Source organism: Musca domestica, unplaced genomic scaffold, assembly GCF_030504385.1.
Source record: "Musca domestica strain aabys unplaced genomic scaffold, Musca_domestica.polishedcontigs.V.1.1 35, whole genome shotgun sequence".
Classification (NCBI taxonomy): Eukaryota; Metazoa; Arthropoda; class Insecta; order Diptera; family Muscidae; genus Musca; species Musca domestica.
Genome location: NW_026712315.1, coordinates 5,497,250 through 5,513,269, shown reverse-complemented (window position 1 = coordinate 5,513,269; position 16,020 = coordinate 5,497,250). Strand labels below are relative to the sequence as shown.

The following is a 16,020-nucleotide window of genomic DNA, read 5'->3' as shown; positions in this document are numbered from 1 at the left end:
GGAAGCTAGAGTGATTTCCACAGAGGGACAGACGGGTGAACATTGCTATATCGACATAGAATTTTATGCTGATCAGGAATATATATACTTTGTGGGGTCTAAAATGTATATTTCGAGGTGTTACAAACGGAATGACAAACTTAATATACCCTCCATATGGATGGTATACAAATGCAATCGCGATGAAGCCTCTTGTTATCTTAAGTCTTGCGCGAAACAAACAACCAACCAACAAAAACAAATGCATAGATTTATGTTTTTATTTTTACTCATAGTTATGTGTGTGTGTGCGATCTCCATATGTGTATGCCGGCATAACGAGAATGTCAAAAGCAAGTCTCAAATCCACTTCATTTACGACGAACTTTCTTCTTTGGCTTTCTTGTTTTCTGCCATTTTGGCATTGACAAAATTGAACAGAATCTCAGCACCTTCTTGATTGTTTTTCTTGTAGTAGGGCAATTCCGAGAGACGTTCAACCCAATCCTTTAGCTTGGGAAATTTCTCCTCTTCGATGGGGGCAAACAACATGCCAGTCGAGACGGAGGCCACACAACACAAATCGGCAATGGTCAAATGATCACCGCACAAATATTTGGAATTGGCCAAAGCCTTCTCCAGGCCATCGTAGGCTTTTTGCATGTAGGCAACTTTCTGGGGTTCGATTTCATGGTGGCCAAAATAGATGATGGGCTCCACCATAACTCGTACCCTGGGGAACAGATGGCCACAATCGAAATAGAGACGGGCATCCACTTCCATGCGTTTCAATTTGTCTTTGGGATACCAGGTCTCTTCGACGGCATATTTATCGGCCAGATACGAGCAGATGACATGGGAATCGGTAATGACCACACCGTCATCGTCCAAAACGGGAATTGTGTGCAGGGGATTTAATTTTAAAAATTCTGGTGTCAAGTGATCACCATCCTTTAAATTCATGGCCCTGCAAAGTAGACGAGGATTAGTAATTTAGATCGAGACGAATTAGTGTCAAATTTACCTCAATTCCAATTCAACTCCCAATGCGGCAGCTGTCAACAAAACGGCCCGGCATGGTGGACTACGTGGAGTATAGTACAAAACGGGTTTCTTCGACATGGTGTTGATCGGCTCACTAAACTGGAATATTATGCAGAGGGAATATTTATTTTAATATTTAATATTATCTTAGATTTTATTGTTTAATTTCAATTAAATAGTTTGGTGACAACCGGCGTGGTTGCTATTTGAAACATTTATTTTTCGTGTCCCATAAAAAAAAACTTGATTCCACCTAAGCTCTCGAAAGATAAGCCAACGCAGCGCCAGATCAACCAACCTTTCTCTGAGAAGAATAAATTCCAACTGATCGTGGAAACACGATGGCAATGGCATAAATCTCTGGAGCGAGAGAGAGAGAGTGAGAGAAAGAGAGAATAAGTAAGAAACGTTATATGAGCACACCAGAGATGGCAAATTAAAATTCTCAAAAGTACAAAAGCGGTACTTTTTGGATTAGATGGCCAGGCATTAAGCCAGGCATTCCAATAAAAAAAATAAATAAGTTCCACCGAGGGAATTGCCGTGAAAAATGGGATTTTGGGTAACTGGAGGAATTATCCTTAAGAAAGTAAATATCAAGAGGTGGTGTTAGGTCAAATAAAATTACACAGCAATATAGCGCCATAATTTTTACATTTTTATATCCTCAGCCATATGGCTACAGAGGGTATATGTCTTTTGATATGGCCAAAACGTGCCGCATCGAAATAATGGTTTTAGAACCTAGGTCTCTGTGGACCAAATCCATTTCAGGACATTTGGAGTCGATCTAGCGATTTCTGTTTGGCTGGCTGGTGCGCACGATAACTATCGAAGGAAATATCCGATTTGATCCTAAGTTTGTACATCGTTATATTATTATCAAACTTAGATCGAGTTCGGAAATGGACAATCCACTCCTTCTGGTACTTCCTACACAAAATATCGACATTTTCAAAGAAAATTATTTATTGCACAAAAAGAGAAAGGATTATCCGATTTTGCAAATCCTAATATTTTGATCAGTGCTATGCCAGGTGCGAAAATGGACAACATCGGTGCACTCCATCAAGTACCTCCCCCACAAAGGGTGAACATTTTGAATAATTTTAAGTCTTATAAAATGTGATGTAAGAGTCCTATTGTCTTCAAGTTTTACACATCTCAAAAATTTTATTAACCCAAGGTCTTGTGTGAAAATAAAATTTATCGGTCCGCTCTCTCAGGTACCTCCCACAGAAAATATCGAAATTTTCTAAGAATAAATTATCTGCACAGAAAGGCAAAAGATAATTCGATTTTTCTCCAACATTGCAAATCCCATTATTTGCGTCAGTGCTGCGTCAGGTGCGAAAATGGACAATGTCGGTTCACTCCATCAAGTGCCTCCATCACAAAGGGTCAAAATTTTGAATAAATACAACTGTTATAAAACAGCCCGATTGTCTTGAAATTTCATACATCCCAATGTTTTTATCAACCCAAGTTCTGGTATTAAGATGGAATATATCGGTCCGTTCCTTCTGCTACCTCCCCCACAAAAGGTAGAAATTTTCAAAAAAAAATATATATATTTTTGCACAGGAAAAGAAACGATTATCCGATTTTGTTCCAACTTTGCAAATCCTAATATTTCTATCAGCTTTCCAAAATACTCCAGATGCAATAGTCGAACGGATTGGTATCCGGAGATTTTGGTGGCCATTGTGGTCTGAAATTAACCGAAGAACCTCATTTTGTAACCATTCTTGGGTGGCGAGTGCTGAGTGCAGGGGTTACAGTGCTTAGAAGAACATTTAGTATGGATTTTCAGACAATTCCATTGGAAATTGTGGCTAAAATCATAAAAATACCAATTATCTGGGGGTATCGTTATATGGCGGTTATACGATCTGATGGACCGATATAGCGCATTTTCAAACTTGACCTGTCTGAAGACAAAATACTGATTTGTGCAAAATTTTAGCTTCCTATCTTAATTGCTTTTGACTCTAGCGTGATTAAAATAGACACGGGCGGGCGGACAAGGCTACATTTTCTTAGAGTTTTACGCTGATCAATACACTTTGTTGGGTCTAAAATTATTATTTCGACGAGTTCCAAACAGAATGATGAACTTAATATACCTTCAATACTATGTATGTATATATGGTGGAGGGTAAAAAACCTCTTAAAAAGCACCAATGCATTCCCAGCTCATTGCAACAATATTTATAAGAATAACACAAATGCGCCTTAAAGTATGCTATGTAACTATGGCTTAATTTAACAGGGAGACCTAATTTAATTACGTATTCTTTGTTATGATGATACCGTGTATATCTCAATTAATTGGCGTGGCACTTAAAATATTTAATCATATAAAAATCCTTTTCTTTTCCAAGGCAAATATATAACATTATTGATTACATTACTATATTTAAAAAAAATAAATAAATAATTTTGCCTATTTGTTTTGCAAGGCAACTTTGCGTATTTTTTATATTTTATATTTTCCTTGGAATTTAAACCGATTCCCATGCTTAATAATTTTTGAACAAAAATTGGAAGATTTTCAATTTCCTCAAAAATTTTTCCACTTTACCGAATGGCCACACACACACTCCATCAAAGATTGAAAAAAGCGTTGCTTACAATTCCATTGACAATTATTTAATTTTCAAAAGGAAAATTTGATGCGAAGAAAAAACGCAAAAAGAAAAACCCCAACAAGCGGTCGGGCGGTCAAACGTTATGTATGAATTTTCATACTTTCGTCCTTGCACAGAACTTGAGTAAATATATTTCTAATTGGTTTCCAGGATTATTCAAGGATAACAGCAATTGAGTATTCAAGAGTTTTTTTTGTTTGGTTTTCTGCAAAAGATTGTAATCCATCAATTAGTGTCAAGGGGTTAAGATGGGGTGGCAAAGTAGACTGTGAATTGAAACGTAGCAGAAATATTGACGTTGTGTGTGTGTGTGTGTTTGAAAAACAAAGGCCACAATTTAAATCAATGGCCAGAATTCGGTGTGAGTTTAAGGATTGAAAATTAAATTATACAAAAACAAGTAATAAGCTGTAAGTTCGGCCGAGCCGAACTTTGAATACCCTCCACCATTTGGTACAAATTGAACAATTTTTAAAATAAAAAAAATCCGTTAAAAATTCTGTTAAAATCTTAAAAATACCGAATTTAGCCGTATTTTAGGCTCTATACGACGATTTGGACCTGCCTAGGTAACTTTTGTCACAAGCTATTACAATATTCAAATGCGAAACTTGAAAAAAAATCTATATATAATGTTGCTAAAATTATCAAAATATCGAATATAAGGAGGTACCATGGGGGTATAAAACGTGGACCTGCACAGGCAATTTTCTGTCATAGACTGTAGTATCCATTACGAACTTCAAATACAAAATTTAAAATAGTTCTGGTAAACAATGTCTCTAAAATCATCAGAATACCCAATATCGGGAGTTACCGTTATATGGGGGCTACACGAAGGCGTGGACCTACATAGCTCTTTTTCTGTGTTGGGATGTAGTATCCATTTCGAACTTCAAATACCAAAGTTGAAACAATTCCGGTGAAAAATGGTGCTAAAATCATTAAAATACCGAATTTTAGGAGGTGCCGTTATATGGGGGCTATATGAAAACGTGGACCTACATGGCCCATTTACGAACTTAACCTCCCTACTGGAAAAATAAACACGTCGTTCGAAAGATAGCGTGATTACAACAGACAGGCGGACATGGCTAAATCGACTTAGAATTTTACGTGACGGAAAATTATCTGGCCAGGTCTACGTCTTCGTATTGCCCCATATAACGGTACCTCCCTATATTCGGCATTTTGCTGATATTAGCGACATTATTCACCGGAATTGTTTCAAATTTGGTATTTGAGATTCGTAATGGATGCTACAGCCTATGACAGAAAAATGTCTATGCAGGTCCAGGTCATCGTATAGGCCCCATATATCAGTACCTCCCTATATTCGGTATTTTGACGAGTTTAGGTACAATACCCACCGAAATTGTTTGAGATATCGTATTTGACGTTATAATGGATGGTATAGCCTGTAACAGAAAATTGTCTATGCTGGTCCAGGTCTTCCCTCAGCTCCGATATAATGGTACCTCCATATATACGATATTTTGATGATTTTAGCTACATTATTCACCGTTTATTTCAAGTTTCGAATTTGAATATGGTAATGGCTAATGGCAAGCAATGCCTATGTCGGTCCACGTCGTATAGACCCCAATATAACGGCAATATTCGGTATTTTTAAAATTTAACCGAATTTTTTAAGGATTTTATTTTTTTTTTGTTTAAATTTCCAAATTCGTTCCTAATGGTGGATGGTATTCAAAGTTTGGCCCGACCGAACTTACTGCTTTTTAATTTGTTATTGTTAAAACCAAACCCCTTTAAACATCTGCTTAGTAGCCACCTTTCATCGAAAACCTAATCTTTGGGTTTGCCAGCTTTCATTCGATCATTGTTTTACTTTTTTTCAAATCCAATATAAACAAGTAAGCAAAGGCTACAGTCGAGCGGGGTCGACCGTTGAATACCCTACAACACTGTAATAAACGATACAGTTTATATAGGCGAGATACTCGAAAGAATTCCACAAGATATTGTGACAAATAATAAAAGAAAACCATCAGGTTTCGTTCTCTAATTTTCGAATAATAGCAACTTAAACTAATTTGCTCATTTCAAATTTATTGGTAGATGTTGCACATAAATGGTCTTCCTAGATCTGGAACCAATATTTCCCAAAGACCTCTAATCTCTCAGAAGTGGCAAAAGATTAACATTTATTATTGGTTTTTGACTGAAACGCATCTATATGAGATACAGCCATTTGACTATTCTTCAACGAAAATAGGCGTTAACGAAATAGTCAAAAGTGTGTCTTTCCTGTATTTGTGAATTCTCCAAAAAGTCACTGGAATTGTCATTTTCGTATTTTGTCTACAAAAGTTGGCAAACTATTTCACACATTGAATATTTTTGGGATGGCCATCCAAAACTGCTCGGCTTTTGCAATGTCCGGTAACCCCCATACAAATGTGCGTGACGATCGGACGATAATTACGACCTGCTGACAAGTTTGCAGTTTTTTGGTCAATTTCAACCCCTAAATATATGGCGATCATCTCCAAAAAGATTAGGCTTCTATTCTGACCCTCATCTTATACCCAGGATCGGGCCATAAATGCGATCTGTATATGATATCCTGATATCCTAACTGCTTAGTTTTGTTAGCTGTAGAATATTACCAAATGTTTAATTCAAAATGAAAATATGCCAAAAATATGACAAAATTTGAAAAAAAATATGAGAAAAGTTTACAAAATCAATATTTTCATCTTTAGAGAGATATTTTATGCGATTTTTTAGACTTTTATCTTTCCTGCCAAGAGGCCATTCTGAATTAATGAGAACTGTCGAAATCAGTTCAGCCGTTCTCGACATATAAGAGATCTTTCAAGCATATCTCCTTTGATAGACATATATATCGCACATATTTTGCTATATATCCGATTTGTTGGATAATAACATCAATGTAAAGGTCAGAAGTAACCTTGTGATGGCTTTGTGATTTCGTCGGGATTTAAAATATTCACGGTTTAATGAAATTTTTTGATTTTTTTCAACACAAAAGATATGGTATATTTTACCCGCTAAATACTATCCGATGACCACCCAAATTGGTGGGCTTCTTCCCCGCCCTAAACTCTATCTACATGCGAAATTTCGCGTCGATTGGTCTATAATTGCGACCTGTATAGCTACTGCAAAATCCGACATTTTTTCAGTATTTGGTCCATTTCAATCCCGTCGATCATCAAAAGCAATAGGGTTCTATTCTGGTCCAAGCCCCACTTACATTCTAAATTTCGTGATGATCGGGCCATAATTGCGACCTGTAGAGTGATTACAAATTAACATGGACAGACGGACAGACGGACAGACGGACAGACGGACGGACGGACATACATAGCTAGATCGACTCAGCTCGGCGAGCTAGGAAGATCCATATATACTTTCCTATGTGGGAAACCAATATTTCGAGGTGTTACATAATTTTTGGCCCAATCAAACTTATAATACCCCCAACACATAGTGTTGTAGGGTATAAATATTACCTTTCTTTGCTCCGAAAAAAAGGCAATAAATCATCTGTGAATTTAATTTCCAAATACAAACCTGCTGACCCCAATTTTAGGCGAAATGCCACGCACACATGCTTAGCAGCAGTAATTTTTTTTTACATACAAATAGTCCTTACATTATTTATGTTTGTAATACTCTTTACGCACATACGTATATACATGTGTATATTTGCGAAGGTGGGGAACATTTTTACGCACACAATGCGTTGTCGTTACAATTGAATATTTATACGTACTCGTACGACAGACATTTGGCAAACAAGAGCATGAATATTTGCATTTGTTGTTGTTGTTGTTGTTGATACTTGGAGTGTACATACCAACACATATTTGAAATAAATAATAATGAGTTGACATAAAGTCGGTGTTGTTGGCGAACATGTTTTATGCTACTCGACTAGGTAAGTACCAAAGTGGGATGAATATATTGAGCATGAAGAGATTATATCTACGCAGAACTCTAAATGCCGAGTTACACATGATTTGTTTTAATTGTTTGTAGAAAAAACATTCAAAATACCAACCAGTAAAGAAAGTCCTAAAGTCGGGCGGGGCCGATTTTATGATACCCTACACCACTTTGCTAATTTAGTTGACCTCCACTTAATTATTAAAAGTTTTTATGGGAGAATTCAATCATACACGCTATGATTATAATTATAATTTAAAGTTCAAAGGACTAAATATGCCGAAGCATTTGTATCTTTTAAATTCGGACTTGTATTGCCAATTTGGTGCGAAATTAATTTGAAATGGGATAAAAATATGTATGGGAACTATATCCAAATCTGAACCGATCTCGATAAAATTTGGCAAAGATATTTCTGAGCTGTATTTGATATATTTCCCTGAATATCGTTGTTACGGAGTGCATATTACGGCTGTGGGTAACAAATACAATAAATCGGATGAACAATAATATGGGAGCTATAACTATATCTGAACCGATCTTCACCAAATTTGGCATACTACCATCTAGGCTAAATTCAGTCGTATGTGCCAAATTCCATCCCATTTGGACAAATATAAGACGTTTGGTGCACAATAAATGGTAAATCGGACGAAGTTATATATGGAAGCTATATCCAAATCTGAACCGATCTCGATAAAATTTAGCAAAGGTATTTCTGAGCTGCATTTGATATATTTCCCCAAATATTGTTGTTACAGAGTGCATATTACGGCTGCGGAGGACAAAAATAACTAATCGGATGAACAATATATATGGGAGCTATAGCTATATCTGAACCGATTTCGATCAAATTTGGCATACTTATTTTCAGGCCTAATTTGGTTGTATGTGAAAAATTCCGTACTATTCGGGCTGATATTACACGTTTGGCGCACAATAAACGGCAAATCGGACAAAGATATATATGGGAGTTATATCTAAATTTTTACCGATTATCTCCAATTTCAATAGGGTTCGTCCTTGTTGTTTGCAAAATTTCATCTCAATCGGATAATAAATGCGACCTGCATTTTGTTCACAAGAATACATGGACAGACGGACGGACGGACTGACATGCATAAATCAACTCAGAAAGTGATTCTATGCAGATCATCAAAAGGAACTATGGGTCTATCTCGTTTCCTTTTGCCTGTTACAAACAAATGGACAAAGACATAATACCCTGACCACCTTGTGGTGTAGGGTATAAAAATCAGGACGAAACGCTATGTGGCGGCCATAACGAAAAGTGGACCGATATATCCCATTTTTAATACGCTTCATTTTAGGGGTAATATAAAACTCTGAGCAACAACAATTATGGCGATCGAATGCATCTCTGAATTAATCTCCGTTTTTAAGGATCTCACCCCACTGTGCGGCGTCTGGTGACATGTATGATTAATATTTATTTATATTCACAATGTTTGCCCAACCTACCTCCCATTCTACTCAATTTCCATTTGTCCCCCCTCTCCACATGAAAAAATAGCTCATGACTCTTGTTGCATGTTTGCCTTTGATTGTACATGTGTTGTTATTTACCATGTGTTTGTTGTTGTAATTGTTTGCCTTTTTCTGTTATTGTCGTCATTTGCCGTCATCCAGGGGCTGTGTCATTTCGTTATTGTAATATTTCATTTGTTGCCATTTTCATTTCGAACTTTTGTTGTTGCTTGTCTGGATATGGCCCGCAAGAGGATTGAATACCCGAGTAAGTACTGAAAACACAAATACATTTGTGTTTCTTATATGTGTATATCCAGCGAAGAAAATGTCGGACGTCCGATGCGTTTTACCAACGCACAGTGGGGTGAGATGGCCAAAAACGGACATTAATTCAGGGAAGCATTATATCGCTCTGAAATTTTGCTCAGACATTCATATTATCTCTAATATGTTTGGCATTAAAAATGGGACATATCGGCCCACGTTTCGGTAAGGCCCCCATATAGCGTTAGTTCCTGATTTTTGGTATTTTGAAGATTTCGGCCACAATTTCAAACGCAATCATGTGTATCTTGACATTTTGAGTTATGAGCGGACAAAATCTCTCCCTGCTAAATTTTGTGAAGATAAATCCACTATTAAATATCGATCAAATATTATAACGGCACTTCCAAATTTTATGTATTTTGGAAATTTCTCCCTGCAAAATATATAATGGTACTTCCCAATATTAGGTATTTTGAGGGTTTTCCGACAGAGCTTTTTTCAAACTTATTATTTGGTATTTTGTTTCCCAATGGATGGATGTTACAAAAATCGCCTTTATAAATCCAAAATTTGAGTTAAGCCAGAAAAAATAATTTATCCTTTGTAAAACCTTCTTAATCTGAAGACAAAAATACTACATATTTTTATGAGGAAAGGAATAATTATAAAACAAGTTAAAAAGCACTAAGTTCGGCCGGGCCGAACTTTTATTACCCTCCACCATTTGCAACGAATTTGGAAATTTTTAAAAAAATATAATCCTTAAAAAATTCTGTTAAAATGTTAAAAATACCGAATATAGCCGTTATATTGGGGTCTATGCGACGTGGATATACATAGGCATTGTTTGTCATAAGCCATTACCATATTCAAATTGGAAACTTGAAATAAACGATGAATAATGTAGCTAAAATCATCAAAATATCGTACATAGGGAGGTACCGTTGTATCGGAACTGTGCGAAGACCTGGACCAGCATAGACAATTTTCTGTCACAGGCTGTAGCATCCATTACGAACTTCAAATACCACATTTCAAACAATTTCGGTGGGTATTGTACCTAAAATCGTCAAAATACCGAATATGGGGAAGTACTGATATATGGGGCCTATACGAAGACCTGGACCCGTTCAGACAATTTTCTATCTTAGACTGTAGTATTCATTACGAACTTCAAATACCTATTTTGAAACAATTCCGTTGAATTATGTCGCTAAAATCATCAAAATACCGAATATAGGGAGGTACTGATATACGGGGCCTATACGAAGACCTGGACCCGCACAGACAATTTTCTGTCACAGACTGTAGTTCCTATAACGAACTTCAAATACCAAATTTGAAACAATTCCCGTGAATAATGTCGTTAAAATCATCTAAATACCGAATATCGGGAGGTACCGTTATATGGGGCTATACGAAGACGTCGACCTACATGGATCATTTACGAACTTAGCCTGCCTACTGGAAAAATAAACATGTGTGCAAAATTTTAGCCATCTATCTCAATTCATTCGAAAGATAGCGTGATTACAGCAGACGGACAGACAGACAGACGGACAGACAGACAGACGGACATCGCTAAATCGACTTAGAATTTTACGCTGATCAAGAATATATATACTTTGTTGGGTCTGACATGAGTATTTCGAGAAGTTACAAACGGAATGACAAAGTTAATATACCCTCCGTAGTATGGTGGAGGGTATAAAATATATGTACAAAATTGGCTGGTAATTAAGCCTTCCCATCTGAAATAGGGTAAACCTTATAATATATTTAGAAAAAAATATATGTGACTGACACATAAAAAAGCATCCTTATCATCCTCCCTTACATCTCTCTTATTGTCTTAAATTGGATCATCAGTCAACATTGAGGGTGAAAAAAGTAACCTCACCACTGCACAGTGGTCGCTGCCATTGGCCAAAATTCAAAAAATGAAAATCAGATATTTATTGTCAAATGTGTACACATGTACTCTTAAGGGGTTACGCTTTATAGAAAAAATAATAATCTAGGTTTCACTTCGAGAATAGCATAATAAAAGAGAAACTGTAGTTAGTTGCTTTTTTCAGGGGGTTCAGTGAAAAAGTGGAGCAAAAATAGAACTGTATTACAAAATTAATTAATTAATTAATTAAATCTTCTATATATAAAAATCAATTTTTATTTGTTGGTTGGAAACGGCTGGACCGATTTGCATAATTTTTTGTACAAACGTTCGTCATACCCAAAGTTAGGTTTTTAAAGAAAAAAATATTGACCACCTCTCCTTTTACGCCCACTATTACGATTTATCTAAAATCTTTATATTTGCCAAAATAGTGAAGATATCGGTTTGAGAATTATTCCACGAGATGCTGTTGGCTTTCCATCCAACCCTAAGTACTTATTTAGGGGCTGAGGAACGCGCCTACTTTTAAATCTATCTCTCTATATGTAAAAGAAAGTTGTGTTAGTTACTACTCTTAAAACATAAATACCGCCGGTCTGAATTTAACGATTTAGACAAATTCGGAATTGCCTCTTGGCAGAAAGGAATAAAATCCAAAAAAATCGCGTAAAAATGTGAAATTTGAACGTTTTTATTTTGACTTTTAAAATGTACAATAGTAATGTTTTATATTGCATATTTTTTTCATTTTGACTTACTATTTTCGAATGTACATTTGTAGTGTTTTTATACCCTACAACACTATGTGTTGGGGGTATTATAAGTTTGATTGGGCCAAAAATTATGTAACACCACGAAATATTGATTTCCAACATAGGAAAGTATATATGGATCTTCCTATCTCGCCGAGCTGAGTCGATCTAGCTATGTAAGCTATGTATGGTCCGATCTTCAAGAAATTTAAAATGGAGGTGGGGCTAGGGTCAGAATAGAACCCTATTTCTTTTGGTGATGATCGCATAATATTTAGGGGTTGAAATGGACCAAAAACTGAAAAAATTCCTGATTTTGCACTTGTTCTACAGATCGCAATTATAGACCAATCGACGCGGAATTTCGCATGTAGCATGTGGCAAGAAGCCTACCCATTTGGGTGGTCATCGGATAATATTTAGCGGGTAAAATAGACCATATCTTTTTTGTTGAAAAAATTCAAAATTTTTCATTAAATCGCGAATATTTTAAATTCCAGCGAAATCACAAAGCCATGACAAGGTTAATTCTGATCTTTACAGAAAATATGTGCGATATATATGTCTATCAAAGAAGATATGCTTGAAAGATCTCTTATATGTCGAGAACGGCTGAACTGATTTCGACAGTTCTCATTAATTCAGAATGGCCTCTTGGCAGGAAAGAAAAAACGTCTAAAAAATTGCATAAAAATATCTCTCTAAAGATGAAAATATTGATTTTGTAATATTTTCTCATATTTTTTTCCATTTTGTCATATTTTTGGCATATTTTCATTTTGAATTAAACATTTGGTAATATTTCTACAGCTAACAAAACTAAGTAGTTAGGATATCAGGATATCATATACAGATCGCATTTATGGCCCGATCCTTACGAAATTTTGCATGGGGATAAGATGAGGGTCCGAATAGAAGCCTACTCTTTTTGGAGATGATCGCCATATATTTAGGGGTTGAAATTGACCAAAAAACTGCAAAATTGTCAGCAGGTCGTAATTATCGTCCGATCGTCACGCACATTTGTATGGGGGACATTGCAAAAGCCAAGCAATTTTGGATGGCCATCCCAAAAATATTCAATGTGTGAAATAGTTTGCCAACTTTTGTAGACAAAATACGAAAATGTCCATTCCAGTGACTTTTTGGAGTATTCACAAATACAGGAAAGACGCACTTCTGACTATTTCGTTAACGCTGAATTTCGTTGAAGAACATAGTCAAATGTCTGTATCTCATATAGATGCGTTTCAGTCAAAAACCAATAATAAATGTTAATCTTTTGCCACTTCTGAGAGATTATAGGTCTTTGGGAAATATTGGTTCCAGATCTAGGAAGACCATTTACGTGCAACATCTACCAAAAAATTGGAAATGAGCAAATTAGTTTAAGTTGCTATTATTCGAAAGTAAGAGAACGAACCCTGATGGTTTTCTTTTATTATTTGTCACAATATCTTGTGGAATCCTTTCGAGTATCTTGCATATATAAACTGTATCGTTTATTACAGTGTTGTAGGGTATTCAACGGTCGACCCCGCTCGACTGTAGCCTTTGCTTACTTGTTTAGAATTCCAGTTAATAACAGGATAAAAACCCAAAAAAACTTCTTTAGAAAGACCAAAAACAAAAACAAATAAAACAGAGAACAAGATCAAAGTAAATTCACCGCACAATCAGTTGACTATTTTCACCTTTTTTTTAAATTAGACAAAAACGGCAAAACAAGAGCACGAGTTTTTTGTTGATTATGAAAGATGACATTCTATACTAAAATACAAAATTAAAATTTTAAGACCTTCTCGATATTATTTTTTTTTTTAAACTCTACATACTTTTCGGATATGGCGAAAATATGGTAATATTTTGAATTAATTATACCCTACAACACTATGTGTTGGGGGTATTATAAGTTTGATTGGGCCAGAATTTATGTAACACCACGAAATATTGGTTTCCCATATAGGAAAGTATATATGGATCTTCCTAGCTCGCCGAGCTGAGTCGATCTAGCTATGTATGTCCGTCCGTCCGTCTGTCCGTCTGTCCGTCTGTCCATGTTAATTTGTAATCACTCTACAGGTCGCAATTATGGCCTGATCTTCACGAAATTTAGAATGGAGGTGGGGCTAGGGTCAGAATAGAACCCTATTTCTTTTAGAGATGATCGCCAAATGTTTAGGGGTTGAAATGGACCAAATACTGAAAAAATGTCGGATATTGCAGTAGCTATAGAGGTCGCAATTATAGATCAATCGACGCGGAATTTTCAATGTAGCTAGAGTTTAGGGCGGGGAAGAAGCCTACCAATTTGGTTGGTCATCGGATAATATTTAGCGGGTAAAATAGACCATATCTTTTGTGTTGAAAAAATTCAAAATTTTTCATTAAACCGCGAATATTTTAAAGCCCGACGAAATCACGAAGCTATGACAAGGTTCCTTCTGATCTTTACATTGATGTTAACATCCAACAAATCGGATATATAGCAAAATATGTGCGACATATATGTCTATCAAAGAAGATATGCTTGAAAGATCTTTTATATGTCGAGAACGACTGAACTGATTTCGACAGTTCTCATTAATTCAGAATGGCCTCTTGGCAGGAAAGAAAAAACGTCTAAAAAAATCGCATAAAAATATCTCTCTAAAGATGAAAATATTGATTTTGTAAAATTTTCTCATATTTTTCAATTTTGTCATATTTTTGGCATATTTTCATTTTGAATTAAAAATTTTGTAATATTTCTACAGCTAACAAAACTAAGTAGTTAGGATATCAGGATATCATATAGAGATCGCATTTATTGGGAAATATTGGTTCCAGATCTAGGAAGACCATATACGTGAAACATCTACCAATAAATTGGAAATAAGCAAATTATTTTAAGTTGCTATTATTCGAAAATTAGAGAACGAAACCTGGTGGTTTTCTTTTATTATTTGTCACAATATCTTGTGGAATTCGATCGAGTATCTGTATCGTTTATTATAGTGTTGTAGGGTATTCAACGGTCGGCCCCGCTCGACTGTAGCCTTTGCTTATTTGTTTTTAACATATTTTTATATCATTAAATTTAATACTTTTTTATTCTAAAGCACTGATAACTACCTGTATTCGATGTTTCAATTTTAAAATAATAACTTTTAATGAAAAACAAAAAAAAAACAAAGACCTTCTTCTTGCGCAAAAGTGAAATATTTTTTAACTTTGCCTCTGTGTAATTAAAAAACTAAACAACGTATGACTTTGAAATTTTCGGTACTGAAGTAAAATTTAGTGTTCTATAATAGTTTTAAAAAAAAAATTATTCCAAAAGACAAATTTCATTTTTCAGTTAATCTCCGTGTTTTGTGATTCAAATCTCAAATATTGATACCATCAGTAATCTAAATGTTAAATTTCAGAATTTTATCACATTCCCTTCAACCAATATCAAATATGATACTATTTAGTACTTAACGTACGATTATAATACATATTTCCGAAATCAATATCGAATTTTAGGATTCCAACCCTATCCCTTCACCCAATAGCCAATTTTGTACCACTTAGTTCTTTTCAAACACATTTTCAAAACCACCTTCCCTATCTTAACCACAGATACAAATAGTGGCATCTATATCATATTTGAGGATTTCATAACTATTCCTTCACTCAATACCAAATATGATAACATTTAGTACTTTTCGTATAATTTGTTAGTACTCATTTTCAAAACCGTTCCATATCTCAATTCTAGACACCTACTGTTATGGCAATATGAAATGTCAAGGTTTTCAGCTCTATATACCCAATAACAAATTTAGTACCATTTAGCACTATTAGTAAAATATAGGGCGGATTTCCAAACCAACCTCCAAATCTCAACCTCAGAAACCAATAGTTAACTATATCAAATTTCAGAATTTTATCTCAATCTCTTCAGCCAATACCAACTATAGTACCATTCAGTACTTTTCGTACAATTATAGTACATATTTCAAACACTGACCGT

The 16,020-nt window shown here is 35.3% G+C and overlaps 1 protein-coding gene across 2 annotated transcripts; it reads right to left on the bottom strand.

The window, feature by feature from the left end:
- Positions 1 to 246: 246 nt before the first annotated feature.
- LOC101895316 (glutathione S-transferase 1) lies at positions 247 to 1,374 on the bottom strand. 2 transcript variants are annotated; one of them, XM_005184605.4, is made up of 3 exons: positions 1,322 to 1,374; positions 1,004 to 1,122; positions 247 to 946 (listed from the first exon to the last, which is right to left on the bottom strand). In XM_005184605.4, exons 2-3 carry the CDS (start codon positions 1,099 to 1,101, stop codon positions 355 to 357), a joined length of 690 nt encoding a protein of 229 aa, XP_005184662.1. In that variant the 5' UTR covers positions 1,102 to 1,122; positions 1,322 to 1,374; the 3' UTR covers positions 247 to 354. The 2 variants fall into 2 exon arrangements, with proteins under 2 accessions (XP_005184662.1, XP_005184663.1); XM_005184606.4 differs by having other exon boundaries at positions 1,277 to 1,349.
- Between the last annotated feature and the right edge of the window lie 14,646 nt (positions 1,375 to 16,020).